The sequence below is a fragment of the Trichechus manatus genome, unplaced genomic scaffold (genome assembly GCF_000243295.1).
Source record: "Trichechus manatus latirostris isolate Lorelei unplaced genomic scaffold, TriManLat1.0 scaffold00111, whole genome shotgun sequence".
In the NCBI taxonomy this organism is placed as follows: Eukaryota; Metazoa; Chordata; class Mammalia; order Sirenia; family Trichechidae; genus Trichechus; species Trichechus manatus.
This window is the reverse complement of record NW_004444047.1, coordinates 5,900,589-5,915,899: the sequence shown is the minus strand read 5'-3', so window position 1 is coordinate 5,915,899 and position 15,311 is coordinate 5,900,589. Positions and strand designations below refer to the sequence as shown.

Sequence of the window (15,311 nt, the reverse complement as noted above, 5' to 3'; positions counted from 1 at the left end):
TACCAAGAGTCTCGAATGCATTAACTTGTCCCTTTTCATCTCCTGCGCCGCCCTGATTCCTCCTTCTCATTCCTCGGGGGGGCCCTGGTGCTCTCCCTGCCCCTCTCTCTCTCTGTTGCTTAGACCAGGAAAGCGGTTGTTTATTTATTTCGTAGAACCAGCTCTTGGATTTACTGATGGGCTCTACCGTTTTTCTTGTTTCCAATTCATTAATTCCGCCTTTATCTTTATTCCGCCCCCTCCTGCCTCCCTTGGATTTACTTTATTGTTCTGTTTTTCCCTCCTTGTGTCAAATGTTTAGTTCATTTATTTTCAGTCTCTCTTGCTCGGTAATAAAAGCATTTAAGGTTGTGAATTCTCCACCAGCTCCTCCTAAAGCTGCTTCGTGGACGTGCGGTTTCTCTCTCCGGATAATTGTAAAACCGCCTGTCACAGTCCCTTTTATTTACTCTCTGACCTAGGAGTTATTTAGGAGAGCATCTTTGAATTTCCAAGTAGTTTGGCTCTTTTTTTTTTTTAATCCTTTTATTAATTTTTAGGTTTATTGCATTGGTTTATATAATAAAGCCAATCAACGTTTTACCACTTGGAATGTATCAAGGTGCATGTACATACATGTGTGTGCATGTGTACCTCATGCATACATGTGTGCATGCACGTGTGTATACTCACGTGTGCATGCGTATGTGCACTGTGTGCGTGTCCGTGTGCACGTGTATGTATGTGTGCCTGTGTGCAGTGTGCCTGTGTGCATGCACGTGTGTGTGTACCTATGTACAGAATGTACTGTGTAGGCCGGGGTGTGTTTGATGGTTATAGATGTAGACAGGAGTGCGGCCGTTCCCGCACATGGGTGCCCCGTCCTGCCGTTGAGCCTGCTGTCTGCTGGGCAGCCACATTAGCACAGTCCAGGGTGGCCCTGATGGGGGGTGGGGGCAGGAGGAGGGGACACACCCAGCATCCCAGGGCAGGAGGCAGAAGGACCCTAAACTGCCCCGCCCCCTCCATCTCATAGGGAAGGGTCCGAGGGTGGCACCAGAAAGCAGGTACCCAGACTTCCCCCGTGTCTGGGCTCGGCCAATCCGAATAAAATAAAATAATTTCCCACCTTTGCCCACCCCTTCAATGGACAGTCCACCCAAGTTAGGAAGAAGGCATGGGTTATTGACCTTTTGTAAATTTTCTTAGGAGTAAAGAAAGAAAAAACTTAATTTTAAAAAAAATCAAGAAAATGTGTACGAAGATTATCTATGCTTTCTTTCACTACCATCAACCCCCTTCTCTTAACCTAAGTCCCTTAGATAAATGTCTGTTAGAAATTCCTGTGATCTTACTAAATTACAGAAATCAAAAACAGGACCTCTGAGGCTTTGTCCTTGTGCTAAACCGAGACCCGCCAGGACGGAAGCCCCACTGGGCACACATCAAAAATCATGGGAATAAAAATCAGGGAGCAGAGTCACACATGCAAAGCACAATGCCTTTTATTAATGTCACAGGCCACATTCAAACAGGAGTGCTGACAGGGTCATCTCCTGGGAACGGTTGTCTTCAAGCCCCGTCTGGGAGCTCAATGACCCCCATAAACCCTCCTTGGCCATGGAAGGCACAGCCACACCCAGTGGGGACTCTTTAGCCCGAAACCTAATGCTGTTAACTCAGTTCCAACTCATGGCAACCCCATGTGTTAGAGCAGAACTGCTCCATAGGATTTTCTTGGCTGTCATCTTAACTGAAGCAGATTGCCAGGCCTTTCTTCTGCAGTACCACTGCATGGGTTTGAACCGCCAGCCTTTAGGTTAGCAGCCAATCACAAACCGCTTGCGCCACCTCAGCCAGATCCTGTCCCAGCAGCACCGCTTCTGGCTGGAAGCCGTCACACAGGAGACCAGGGCAGTTGTGACTGCCAGGCCACCACACCCAGGTCACAGTCCGAGGACACCAAGTGCCAGCCTGCGGGCCCGAGGGCCGGTGACACACCCTGTGGGGAGAGGAGACGCCCATCCCACCTGCCGGGGGCCGGCCCAGCAGTGCCGGGATTTCCAACCAGGTGAACTTGGCACTGTGCTTCCACGGGGCTCTTCACCCAAGTACGCACACCCACACGGATCGATTTGCAGATGCATGTTCAATAGAATGCCCTTCTGAAAATTCATTCCAAAATAGAGATGCTTTCTCCAGAACTGTAAAAGCCATAAAAATGCAAAATACTTCTTTAGGAAAATTTTAATCAAAATGATGCCTTAATGTTCAAAATGACGCAGAATCCATCTTGTCGGCCCGCCCATTGGCAGACGCAGGGGGCGGCCCCGCTCCCGCCCGGGACTGGCCATCAGTTGTTCTCGATCTGCTCCAGATCCAGGTCCCCGCAGCCCAGAGGAAAGACGCCCTCCTCCTCGGTGCTGTCGCCCTCGCCCACCACACACTCCCTTGGTGTCCATGGACGCAGGTCAGCAGGGCAGGGCCCCAGGTGCTCCCTCATAGGGCTGGAGCCGGGCGTGACAATGCTCATGAGGTCGTGTGAGTCACACGGGGAGGACACAACCGTCTTCAGTTGGGCGTCATCTACGTCATCGTCTTCGTGGTCGAGTGAGCAGAGGCTCTTGGAGTTCTTCAGCGTCTGCAAGAAGAAAGGGGCTTACGGCATTGTCGCGGGCTGCTCGGGCCGGTGCGCTCCGTGTCGCCCGTTCTGGGGTTCACGCGACGCACCGGCAACCTCGGCCCTGAGACCACAGCCACACGCCCTCCGGGCTCCTTCTCAGCCACGTCCCTGGTGGTGACCAGAAGTGTCAACAGGGCACTGCCAGCCCCCCCATGGACTCCACCTGCACCCACCACATCAGGCTCATGGGTGCCCGCTTCCTGAACAAGAACCCAAGACACCCACGGGGGCTGGCCAGGATGGGGCCGTCTCCCCTCCACTTCCCACCACAGCCCCTCCCTGGCCTCGCTCGCAGACCCCTCCAGGCCAAGGTGGCCTCAGGGGAGAGCACCCACCTCCCCTGCCACTCGCCCCTACCCGAGCCCCATCAGACCCCTCGTAAGTCCCGTGTCCCATCTCTTCCCACTTCCTTAGGGGCCCGCCTCTGCCGAGCACCCCCGTTTTCTTCCTTTTCAGCCTTTCCTCTTCCAAATATAAACATGCTTCAATCATTCTGATCTTACAGTATCTAAGGCGCACACACATACACACGCGCACGCAGGTACACAAATGCACGCGCACACACGCACACAGAACCAGGGCCTGCTCTGTGCACTACGCTCTGTCACAGGGCCCTTCCCCCCAGCCCTCCACCTGCCTTCGGCACCCCCCACACCCGAGTGGCCCCACCCAGAAGGGCCCCACAGGGTCACCTTCAGGGACTGTTGGAACCGCTCTTAGGACATCAGCCCCTCTGTCTAAACCGGAGGCTGCTGCCACCACCGCCACAGTCCTCTTCCCTCTGGGCTCCCCCGGGCAGCTGTCACTCAGCAGCCTGCCCTCTCACGTGCCTGTTAAAGGTGCTGGCTCCTGGGCTCTGACCTGGACTCGTCTCCCCCACCCCAGACGATGGCACCCTGAGTCTGCACCCCAGGAAGCTCTCCCTGAACTGCAGACAGCCCTGCGCCGGTCCTCAGCCGGACAATTGCACGCCGAGTCTGCACCCCAGGAAGCTCTCCCTGAACTGCAGATGGTCCTGAGCCAGTCCTCAGCTGGACAATTGCACCCCGAGTCTGTACCCCAGAAAGCTCTCCCTGAACTGCAGACGACCCTGAGCTGGTCCTGTGGACATCTCTCCTGACTGTCTCACGGGGCCTGAGGCCCAGCAGGCCACCCTATGGGCCCCACCCCGACGGCGTCTCCCACGGAGCTGCCTCCGCACCAACCCCATGGCGGGACCCCCCCAGCATGCCACCGTCTCCTGGCCCTCGCCTCAAATTCTGAGTCCTGCACCTCCTGCAGCACCCATACACTGTCCACGGTGCGCCCAGCCCGGCCTCCTCCACCTGCCCAGGTGTCACCTGCAACTGGCCAGGCCAAGCGGGCTCCTCTCCGGGGCCCACACCCAGGCTGCACCTCGACACGTGACACCACGTTACTCGGGGCTTCTCAAGGGGAGGGGGCTTCTGTCCTCTCCATCCCCTCAGCCCCTGGCCCGACCTGGGCGTGTGAGGTGATGGGGGCCACGCCCAAACCACACGGCCACATCCAGAGGGCCCACGCAGTTTCCTGGTTTTTTTTATTTGGATATTAGCAGCACTGGCTGTTTAAAACTATGAACCTAGGGTACAAGTTAATCAACTTGACACAACCAAATAATCTTCTCCCCGAAACCGCCATCCTTCTAGAGCAATCAAATGCCTCACACGATAGAAAAATCTATCTTCTGGCAAATTCCCTAAACACAGTTCCGCAGTGCAGTGAACAAACGCCTCTCCCTTGGGAGGGCAGAGTTCCCCGTTGAGTTAGTGTTTTCAGGCCATACTTGGCTTTACAGGACACGTGTGCTATTCCATTGTAAGACCGAACCACTACATCAACACCCCGCGGGAAAATGTCACCAGTCATCAAACAGTCTGGACAGACAGTGTGAAATGGGAAACTAATTTGCTGAGTAAACGTTCACCAAAAACAAAACAAAATATTATTAAAAAAAAAAAGAATCACTGAGAAGTAAAATTCTATTTATCAGAACTAGAACCAAATCTTTACGGAGACAACCAGCCGTGGGTTTGGTCACAAGACGAGGAGGATGCCTAAAAGGATCCATTCTTCATTCAAGTCAACGTGAATCTATCAAAACCACTACTAGGTACGAAAGGTCTGCCTTGAGCGTTACGCTCCTTTAAGAACCATCTACATACATGGGATCAAAGTGCCAACAGCAACTCGAAAGATTAGACAGGAACCTTAGGGGCAGTGAGTTTATGCTACCGGAGGAGGAAGAACTCAGAGAAGAGGGTGAGAATGGCTGCACAGCTCAAAGAACGTAATCAATGTCACTGAATCACATATGCGGAAACAGTTGAACTGGTGTATGTTTTGCCATGTACATTAACAACAACAACAAAATAAACATTTTTAAAAAAACACTTCTAGAGGCAAAGCCCCCAGCGGACCTGTGGGCCCAGCGTGTCTCCCCATGGGCCCTGCTGGACAGCACAGAAGCATGAGGCCCGGCCCTCCCCACGTCAGGGACACAGGGCAGAGCACAGCCCCTCACGCCCGGCTCCCAGCCCAGATGTCCTCAAGTCTAGCTGTGTCTGGTACGGCTATAGACTACCCTGGCACCACAGGGCCTGAGCACAGCTGAGGGGCACCCAGCACTGTAAATACACACACACACACACACACACACACACAAATCCATCGCCATCAAGTCGATTCTGACTCATGGTGACCCCATGTGTTACAGAGTAGAACTGTGCCATAGGGTTTTCTTGGCTGCGATCTTTACAGAAGCAGATCACCAGACCCGTCTTGCGTGGTTCTGCTGAGTGGGTTGGAACCTCCAACCTTTAGCTTAGTGGTCAAGCCAAACCATTTGCGCCACCCAGGGACCTAAAAGAAATCTTACAAGTCTTTGTTGTTGGTACGTGTCAGAATCATCAGGTCGATTCCGACTCATAGCGCCCCCATGTGACAGAACAGAACTGCCCCATAGGGTTAATCACTGCACCACCAGGGTGCCTTCACAAGTCTTTAGTGGCCAAATTTCTTAAAATCTCGAGCTATTTTCCTTTTGGGTCACACCACACAAGTCAAGCCTCCAAGCCCGACTCAGCCTGACAGACGGCGCGGAGCCACTGCCGAGAGGTCCTCGTCGTCACCGTCACGTGAGCCACATTCACAGGCTGCAACGGCTTACGTGTGACAGCAGCACGCTCCTTAGGAACATCCAGCTTGTGTGGTTTGTGAAAGAAGCAGGAAGATGCGTGCAGAGCAAACCCTCAACATGGCGCAAAGGGGGCATCATGCACCAGGCTGCCTCACGGGGGCGCTCGCGCTGCTCCAAGCCACAGGCTACAGCTGAGGACACTGAGGATCAGTCGACGAGGGACCTGGGCAGGGGCCTAGTCCACCACGTGTGACCCCGTCACTGACACCACAGGGTTCCTGCTACCTTCACTGTGGTGTTGAAGTCACCTGCATCGAAGCAGATGAACACAAAATGTTTCTTCAAAAAACAAACATCAAGTCTTTGGGCCCCAAATCAGGGGCTCTTGACCTAAATTTCAGCAGGTCTTTGAAATTTTGTGCAGGACGGTCAGGGTGTGGGGACAAGCCCCATCCACAGATGAGCAAGCTCTTCCAACTACGATGAAGTCAGTGAGCCTCAAAGGGAAGCAGAACCTCCCCTTCGAGCACCCCAAAGTCACTTCAACAAGCGTCCACGCCTGGCCTCACATGTCAAGGCTCCCGCCAGACTGAAGCCCACAGGTTCTCTCTGTGTGAGAGCATGTCCCCCACGACCACGTGAGACAGGCCCACATCACGTGTCTGCTCTCACCAGGGCAGGCTGGCCCACGCGCACAGCAGCCACGACCAAAGGCCGGGTCAGGCAGGGAGCCAGGGCCTCCAAGTGCCCGTGAGCACTGGGAGCCCAGCACACGTGTGGGGGTCAAACCAGGGCTCCAGATGCCACAAACAAGGACAGACTCTGGCAAGAAGAACCTCCCAGAAAGAGGACACTCAAATGGCCAACAGACACATGAAAAAATGCTGTCATCAGCCGTTAAAAACAAAAAGACACCCAAACCCAGTGCTGTCAAGTCAATGACGACTCAGCAACCCTGCAGGACAGAGCAGAACTACCCCCAAAGGGATTCTAAGGCTGTAAATCTTTGTGGAAGCAGACTGCCACATCTTTCTCCCATAGAGCAGCTGGTGGGTTCGAACCACCGACCTATCAGTTCGCAGACGAGTGCTTAACCACTGCGCCACCAAGGATCCCATTAGCCATTAGAGAGATGCAAAACAAAACTACAATGAGATACCTACCATCTTACCCCTGCTAAAATGGAACTGATTTAAAAAAAAAAAAACAGTAAACAACAAATGTTGGTGAGGATGTGGGGAGACTGGAAAACTTAGCCACTGCTGGTAGAAATGTAAAATTGTATAATCGCTATAGAAAACAGAATGGCGATTCTTCAAAAGAAACAGACCTACCTTACGATCCAGCAATTCCACTTAGGTATGCACCCTAGTGTATACACCTTTGGTATGTAAATCCTCACAACTGGACCAAAAAGCAACATCATGATAAACAGAAAATATTGAAGTTGTCAAAGATCTCCTTTCACTTGGATCCACAATCAATGCCCATGGAAGCAGCAGTCAAATCAAATGATGTACTGCACTGGGCAAATCTGCTGCAAAAGACCTCTTTAAAGTGTTAAAAAGCAAAGATGTCACTTTGAGGACTAAGGTGAGCTGACCCTTGGAAGCCATGGTGTTTTCAATTGCCTCACATGCATGTGAAAGCTGGGCAATGACTAAGGAATAAGGAAGACTGAAGAAGAACTGATGCCTTTGAATTATGGTGTTGGCGAAGAATATTGAATATACCATGGACTGCCAGAAGAATGAACAAATCTGTAGTGGAAGAAATACAGTCAGAATGTTCCTTAGAGGCGAGGATGGTGAGACTTCGTCTCACATACTTTGGACATGTTATCAGGAGGGACCAGTCCCTAGAGAAGGACATCATGCTTGGTAAAGTAAAGGGTCAGTGAAAAAGAGGAAGACCCTCACGAGATGGACTGACACAGAGGCTGCAACAATGGGCTCAAACACAGCAATGATTGTGAGGATGGTGCAGGACGGGGCAGTGTTTCATTCTGTTGTACACGGGGTCGCTATGAGTTGGAACCGACTCAACAGCACGTAACAACAACAACACATCCCCTAGAGATCTAACAGAAGACACAGGAACAGATGTACATGCACACCTATGTTTACTGCAGCACTATTCACAATAGCCAGAAGATGGAAACCACCTAAGTGCCCATCAACAGATGAATGGATAAACAAAATTTAGCACATACATACAATGAACTACTACTCAGTCATAAAGAAAAATGAGTTCCCAAAACATCTTGTAACATCGATGAACCTGGAGAATATTATGCTGAGTGAAATAAGTCAATCACAGGAGGACAAATACTGTACAATCTCACTTTTATAAAATGACAAGAATAGGTATATATACAAAGGCCAACGTTTACTGATGGTTAGTAGGGGTAGGAGGAGGGGGAGAATTCTCTAGACAGTAGTCACTTTTTGTTTATGGTGATGGGAAAGGAAGCACCGAATGTGGGTGAAGTGTGCATAGCTTGACCAGGGTAACTGATGTCACTAAGTTGTACACAAGAAGAATGTTTTGGTAAATGTTATGTTTTATATAATTTTGCAACAAAAACAATAAACAAAAAAAAATTGTATATATGTGTGTGTGTGTATAAAATAAAACAAATGGGGGCCACAGATACTGATACTTCTCAGACATAACCAATCACCTCACGGGATAAGTTTTCTTGGTTTGAAGACTTAGGGTCATAGTCTCATGGGACAACTCAGTCAATTGGCGTAATATAGTCCATAAAGCGTATTTTCTACATTCTACTTTGGTGAGTAGCATCTGTGGTCTTAAAAGCTTTCGAGCAGCCATCTAAGATAAACAACTGGTCTCTACTGTCTGGAGCAAAAGAGAAAAAAGGAAACCCGAGATTCAGAGAGAACTGGTCTACAAGACGAACTGTCTCCATGAACCATGGTCTCCTCTACCCTGAGACCAGAAGAATTAGATGGTGCCCAGCTGCCATCACCGAACGTTCATATCAGGGCCACAATAACTGCATCCTGATAGAAAGGGAGAAAAATGTGGAATAGAACTTCAAATTCTCAGAGAATCCAGACTTACTGGACCCATTGTCACTGGAGGAATCCCCAAGAATATTGCCCTCAGATACTCTTAAACCTTAAACCAAAACTATCCCCTGAAGTCAGCTTTTACTTAACTAGCAGGTCAGCTCATAAAGTAAAGAATATCACCCTTAAGTACTTCACTGTTTTAAAAAATCATCTGCACGAGACCAAATAGTCAACAATTATTCTAAAGCAGCGATGAGAGGGTTGGGGGGGCAGTGAGACTAGATTAACAGGAATGGAACAACTAGAATGGAAATAATGACAATGTTGACAAAAGTGAAGAATGTAACCAATGTTACCGAACAACAGGGGTAGAAATTGTTGAATAGGAACCTGCTTTGCTGTGCACACTTTCATCAATAATACAAAAATATTATATTAAAAGAAAAAAAGAACCTCCTGGAGCCAACCTGGCAAACACAACAGATTCTCTTCCTCATCTGACCAAGGGGAAGGGCAGAGACCAGCCTAGGCCAAGCCATGGAGGCCCAGAGGGCTCAGGCATGTCCACACCACACATGGGAAGGGGGTAAGATCATGTGTGTGCATGCGTGTGTGTGTATGTGCATGTACGTGCGTGCATGGCGAGTGTGTCTGGGTGTGTTTAATATAAGGGGAGCTGTAATAAGGAAGCCCAGATGAGAAGTAATTAGATCCCTAGACCCCCACCCCAGCCTTTGGGCAAGTGCCCCTCCCCAACCTTGCAGGAGAGTGGAGGTTTATTCTCTAAAGATGATAAATTGGAGGTCTCTGAACTGGGGGTGCCAGGCACAGCATGGGGCGGGGGCGGGGGGTGGAGGGACACCATACAGAAGCAGGGCCAAGTGAACATCTACGCCCTAAACACAGAGCCCTGGCCCCTGGCCCTGTGGCTCCAAGCACCCTCTAGGCCAGAGGCTGAAGGGTCTTCTTCGGGAAACCTGACCAGCCCCAAAGGAAAGTCCTAGAGATACAGACTTTGGGGGTTCCAAAAACACAGCTGACCCACACCACCTATAAAAAGCTCTCATTCGAAGGGCCACACCCATGTGCACAGAGCCTCCCCACTCTGAAACACAAGAAGGCAATCAAACGTTACCAAACATCCAAGGAAAGCATCTAACTGGAAAGTCAGAGACTAGAATAAATCCAAAGAAATAGGCAACTTGGAAACAGGCTATGCAAGGACAAGAAAACTTCCCCTTTCCCCAAACAAAACCTGGTATTAATATCCTCAGAGGTAAGATATCCCATTCCTGAATTAAGACAAAAGATAGAAAATTGGAGACAAAAAGAAGATTAGAGGGCCAATCAAGGAGATCTAATATCTGAATAACTGGAGTTACAGAAAGCCAGAACAAAGCAAACAGGGAAGCACTGCAGGTGGGCACAGGGAGACAGGCACGTATTAAGAAATCACCTACAAAATAATTCAAGAAAAATTCCTCCAGACTGAAGGGCACGAGTCTGCAGAACGGAAGGGCCTCCAAGAACTCCGCACAATCAGTGACAATGGACAGTCGCCAAGGTCTTTGATCCTGAATTCCAGAACATGGGGAGTTAAGAGGAGACAACAAGCCTCCAGAGAGAAAACTCAAGAAACAAACAAAGGACCCAGAATCAGAGGCCTTTGTGCTTCTCAACAGCAATGCTGGAATCTGAAAGGCAATAAGCAGCGTCTTCAAGAGCCTGAAGGAAATCAGTTTCCAACCTAGAATTCTGTTCCCAGCTATCAGGTAAATGTGAGAGCAGAATACAAAAGTTTTCAGATACGGATGATCTCAAAACATATGCCCTCCGTGCATCCTTTTTCAAACACCCATGGAAGCAGCAGTCAAGTAATCAAATGATGCATTGCATTGGGCAAATCTGCGGCAAAAGATCTCTTTAAAGTGTTAAAAAGCAAAGATGTCACTTAAAGGGCTAAGGTGCACCTGATCCAAGCCATGGTGTTTTCAATAGTCTCATATGTACGTGAAAGCTAGACAATGAATAAGGAAGACCCAAAGAAGAACTGATGGCATTTGAATTCTGGTGCTGGCAAAAAATATTGAATATACCATGGATTGCCAGAAGAACGAACCAGTCTGTCTTGAAGAAGTACAGTCAGAATGCTCCTTGGAAGCAAGGATGGCAAGACTCTGTCTCACATACTTTGGACATGTTATCAGGAGGGACCAGTCCCTGGAGAAGGACATCGTGTTTGGTAAAGTAGAAAGTCAGTGAAAAAGAGGAAGAGCTCAAAGAGATGGACTGACACAGTGGCTGCAACAATGCACTCAAGCATAACAACGATTCTGAGGACGGTGCAGGACCGGGCAGTGCCTTGCTCTGTTGTACACAGGGTCGCTAGGAGTCAGACTCTAACAACAAAAACAACAATCTACCAAAGAGAGACAGTAAACTCAGAAAGAGACAACCTGCAGCCAAGGCACATGGAGAGCAGCCTCAAGGGACCCTGGGAGGGGCTGGCAAAGGCAGGCAGGACAATGTACGGGCAACTAGTCCCAGCTGGAGCCATGTGACCCGAGACTGGTAAGTCAACGGTGACCACCAAGATGCTGCAACCACCACCACCCCTTCAACCTGAGAACTGACTCCAGATGTGACAGGACCACGCACCTCAACCACGCACAGATGGCGTGACTACTCTCCACTCCTGCCCATTTGCCTGAGCCATCTGAGGACACTCATTTCACCTACACCCAGGTTCTGGTTGACCCCACTCAAGAAGGCAAGGCTAGGCTTGAGGAGCAGCCCACACCCCCAGCCTTTTTCCTGCCACGTGCCCAGGAGCATGCCCACTCTCCCAGCTGCCTCAGCTAAGCTCAGCACCCACGTGTGACCCTGGCCACCTGCCTGTGACCCCAGCACCCATCTGTGACCCCAAAACTTACATGTGACCCCAGCACCAGCCTGTAACCCCAGCACCCACCTGTGACCCCAGCACTCACATGTGACCCTGGCGCCCACCTGCATCCCCAGCACTGACTTTCTCAGAAGTGGGGGTCACACAGTGGCTTGGAGATACTGCTCAGCCTCTCCTTCCCCAGAGCCTTGGCCGACAGCGGCGATACCACCTGTGCGAGAGACAGGCGCACCTCGCTGCCCAGTTTTCATGCCTGTCACCTTTCACATTTATCTAAACGTAAGTTGAAAAGTAATAAAATAATTGAGAAAAAAACGGTTAAAGTAGATATTTAAAATAGTTTGTTTACTCAACTGTGGCAGAAGCTAAATGTAAGTGGAAACACTAAGAAAAAATCAAAAGCAGGTACAATCTTGTCAAGACTGTGAACTCTGAATACGTGCCTCAGGGAACCACAGCTCACAGAGACCCTCGCGGGTCCTCCCTCTCCTCTGCGGGGGGAGGGCTCCAGCCTCGCCCCGGGGACCACCGCCCCACACGGTGCTGGCTGGGAGGCTGGGCTTCCTCAGTGTGCATCAATGAGGCACAGGAAGCCGGCGCTGACACCCAGCGTACTTCAGGGGGCGTGTGACAGTAGGAGCGGCATAGCTTTCTGTCCAACTACACCATTCTCTAGCCGGCCAGCTCCACATTTTAACTTCTCCTCGTGTCCCCAGGTGACACTCGCTGGTGTTATAACTCTGGAGAAGATCCAAGAAAACGAGCAGAGGGAAAACGTAGGATAGCAAAACCTGCAAAAGCCGGAAGCTGTTTGTGTCATGGATTGAATTATGTCCCCTCAAAAATGTGTATATCAATTTGGCTGGGCCATGATTCCCAGTACTGTGTGGCTGTCCTCCATTTTGTGATTGTAAATTTATGCTAAAGAGGATTAGGGTGGGATTGTAACACCTTTACTAAGGTCACATCCCTGATCCAATGTAAAGGGAGTTTCCCTGGGATGTGGCCTGCACCACCTTTTACCTTACAAGAGATAAAAGGAAAGGGAAGCAAGCAGACAGTTGGGGACCTCATACCACCAAGAAAGCAGCACCCGGAGCAGAGTGCATCCTTTGGACCTGAGGTTCCTGCGCTGAGATGCTCCCAGACGAAGGGAAGACTGATGACAAGGACCTTCCTCCAGAGCCAACAGAGAGAGAAAGCCTTCTCCTGGAGCTGATGCCCTGAATTCGGACTTCTAGCCTACTGGACAGTGAGAGAATAAACTTCTCTTGGTTGAAGCCATCCACTTGTGGTATTTCTGTCATAAAAGCACCAAGATGACTAGGACACTGTGTAAGGCAGGAACCTGTCAGAGAAGGAGAACTCAAATATTTTCCACTAAAACGAGTGATAGAAAAGTCAAAGGCAGAGCACTAGTGAGACCCAGAAAAACAAGGCAGTTTTGTCAAGTTCTGGCTCTCACAGGTTTCACTATAGCTGCAAAGACCAAGCGTTAATCTGTACTATTTTGAATATCTTATGTTCACGATGGTCCTTTGCTTGAACTGCTACAAGCTGTTTTGTTTTCGTTCTTAGTTTTCAGTTTTATCGGTGAGCAAACAGGAAAACTCTGCTCTGTGCGTGGGCCGGAGCTTTACAAAACCCCAGAGCAGCCATGAGGGGGCGCGCGCCTGGAGCTCCCAGGCTTGGGGGCCATGGATGGCACTGCCTTTCCGATAAATTCAACATTTTCAGAAAAAACATCCGCCTGAAGCTCTAAACATGGCTTCACTGTACCTACTTCCAGGTGAATTTGGCTTAGATCTTTTGGTCCCACAATAATTACTAATAGAGAATTCAACTGCCATTTAAAGAAGACCTTGGGGCTCCTGATTATCTGACCGGAAGGGCCCTTACACAGCCTCTGGCTCCCTCTCCCGTCCCAGCAGCAACTCTCCTTGAATTCATGGCCTTCTTCAGGAACCCCTTCCCGGGCCTGTCCCACGCCCACCTCAGTGGCAGGGCGTCTCCTGAACCTGGTGAGGGGTGCAGGCCACCCACCTACGCCCCTACTCACCAGTGAAGTAGACAACGAGGAGGTACAGGCATCTCCTTTCACCACCCCACCTGTCCACCTACTCACACCAACATCCACCAAATTCAGCTGCCTACCCCGCGCATCACTGCGAGACAGGCCATAAAGACTGTCAATGGAGAGAATGTTTTGATCAAAGACTATAGCAGAATCCTGATCAAAAGTGGGGGAAATGCAGAAGAGATTTCAAATTCTCACAGAATCCAGACTTTCTGGAGTCACTGAGGCTGGATGAACCCCCAAAGCTATTGCCCTGAGATAATCTTTAAACCTTAAACCAAAAATATCCACTGCTTCTTTAAACCAAACAATAGTTCAACTTAATTACTAAAGAATGTTTGCCTTGAGCAAGTGTTCTTTTAATAATGAGTATCTATATGGGATCAGACTGACAACAGCAACCTGAAAGATCACATAGGCAGCATGAGGGCAATGAGTCTATGTCAATGGGAGAGGAATGACTCAGAAAAGGAGGAGGAGAATGGCTGTAAACTCAAAGAATGTAATCAGTGTCACTGAATCATACGTGTAGAAATTGCTGAATTGGTGTATGTTCTGCTGTGTATATTCTCAACAACAAAGACTGCCAATGGCCTCCTAGCACTCCAGACGCAGCCCCACTATGCGACAGACCAGTGTCCTCTTACACAACTGTCTTATTCAGAGGCATAGGCAAGTGCAAGTGTTTGGCACTCTGGTCAGTGGGGAGGCAAGTGGGTGCCCCCTGCCTCGTGGAGAGGATCTCCCCACTAGAAGGGCCCTCAGACGAGGGCACCTAGCACCCCTGCTAAAACATCTAATCACTATGTGCATGCTATGGGTTGAACTGTGTCCCCCCAAAATATGTGTTGTGAATCCTAACCCCTATACCCTGGTGGCATGGTGGTTAAGAACTCAGCTGCTAACCAAAAGGCTGGTAGTTCGAATCCAGCAGGTGCTCCTTGGAAACCCTATGGGGCAGTTCTACTCTGTCCTATAGGGTCACTATGAGTCGGAATTGACTCCACAGCAATGGGTTTGGTTTTTTTCTATACCTGTGGTTATAATCCCATTTGGGAGGGGGTTGTCTCTGTTATATTAATGAGACAGGATTAGTGTACGGTGTGTCTTAAATCAATCTCTTTTGATATATAAAAAAATTAAACAAGCGAGTAGCAGAGATGGGGGAAGAGAGGCGCCAAGCCACACGAAGATCGCCCATGAGCAAAAGTTCAGAGGAGACAAGGACCTTCTTCCAGAGCCGACAGAGAGAGCCTTCCCCTAGAGCCGCACCCTGGATTTGCACTTCTAGCCTCCTAAACTGAGAGAAAATAAACTTCTGTTGTCAGAGCCGCCCACATGTAGGATTTCTGTTACAGCAGCACCAGTGTCAGAGCTGCCCACATGTAGGATTTCTGTTACAGCAGCACCAGCGTTAGAGCCGCCCAGATGTAGCATTTCTGTTACAGCAGCACCAGCGTTAGAGCCGCCCA

At 49.8% G+C, this 15,311-nt stretch overlaps 1 protein-coding gene across 1 annotated transcript in view; it reads right to left on the bottom strand.

Annotated features, from left to right (window-relative positions):
• Positions 1–1,256: 1,256 nt before the first annotated feature.
• FAM53A (family with sequence similarity 53 member A) overlaps positions 1,257–15,311 on the bottom strand; it is a 44,677-nt gene continuing 30,622 nt past the window's right edge. Inside the window, exon 6 of the mRNA XM_023737990.1 lies at positions 1,257–2,620. Within this exon, the coding sequence (XP_023593758.1) occupies positions 2,333–2,620 (288 nt within the window). The 3' untranslated portion in view covers positions 1,257–2,332. The remainder of the gene's footprint in view (positions 2,621–15,311) is intronic.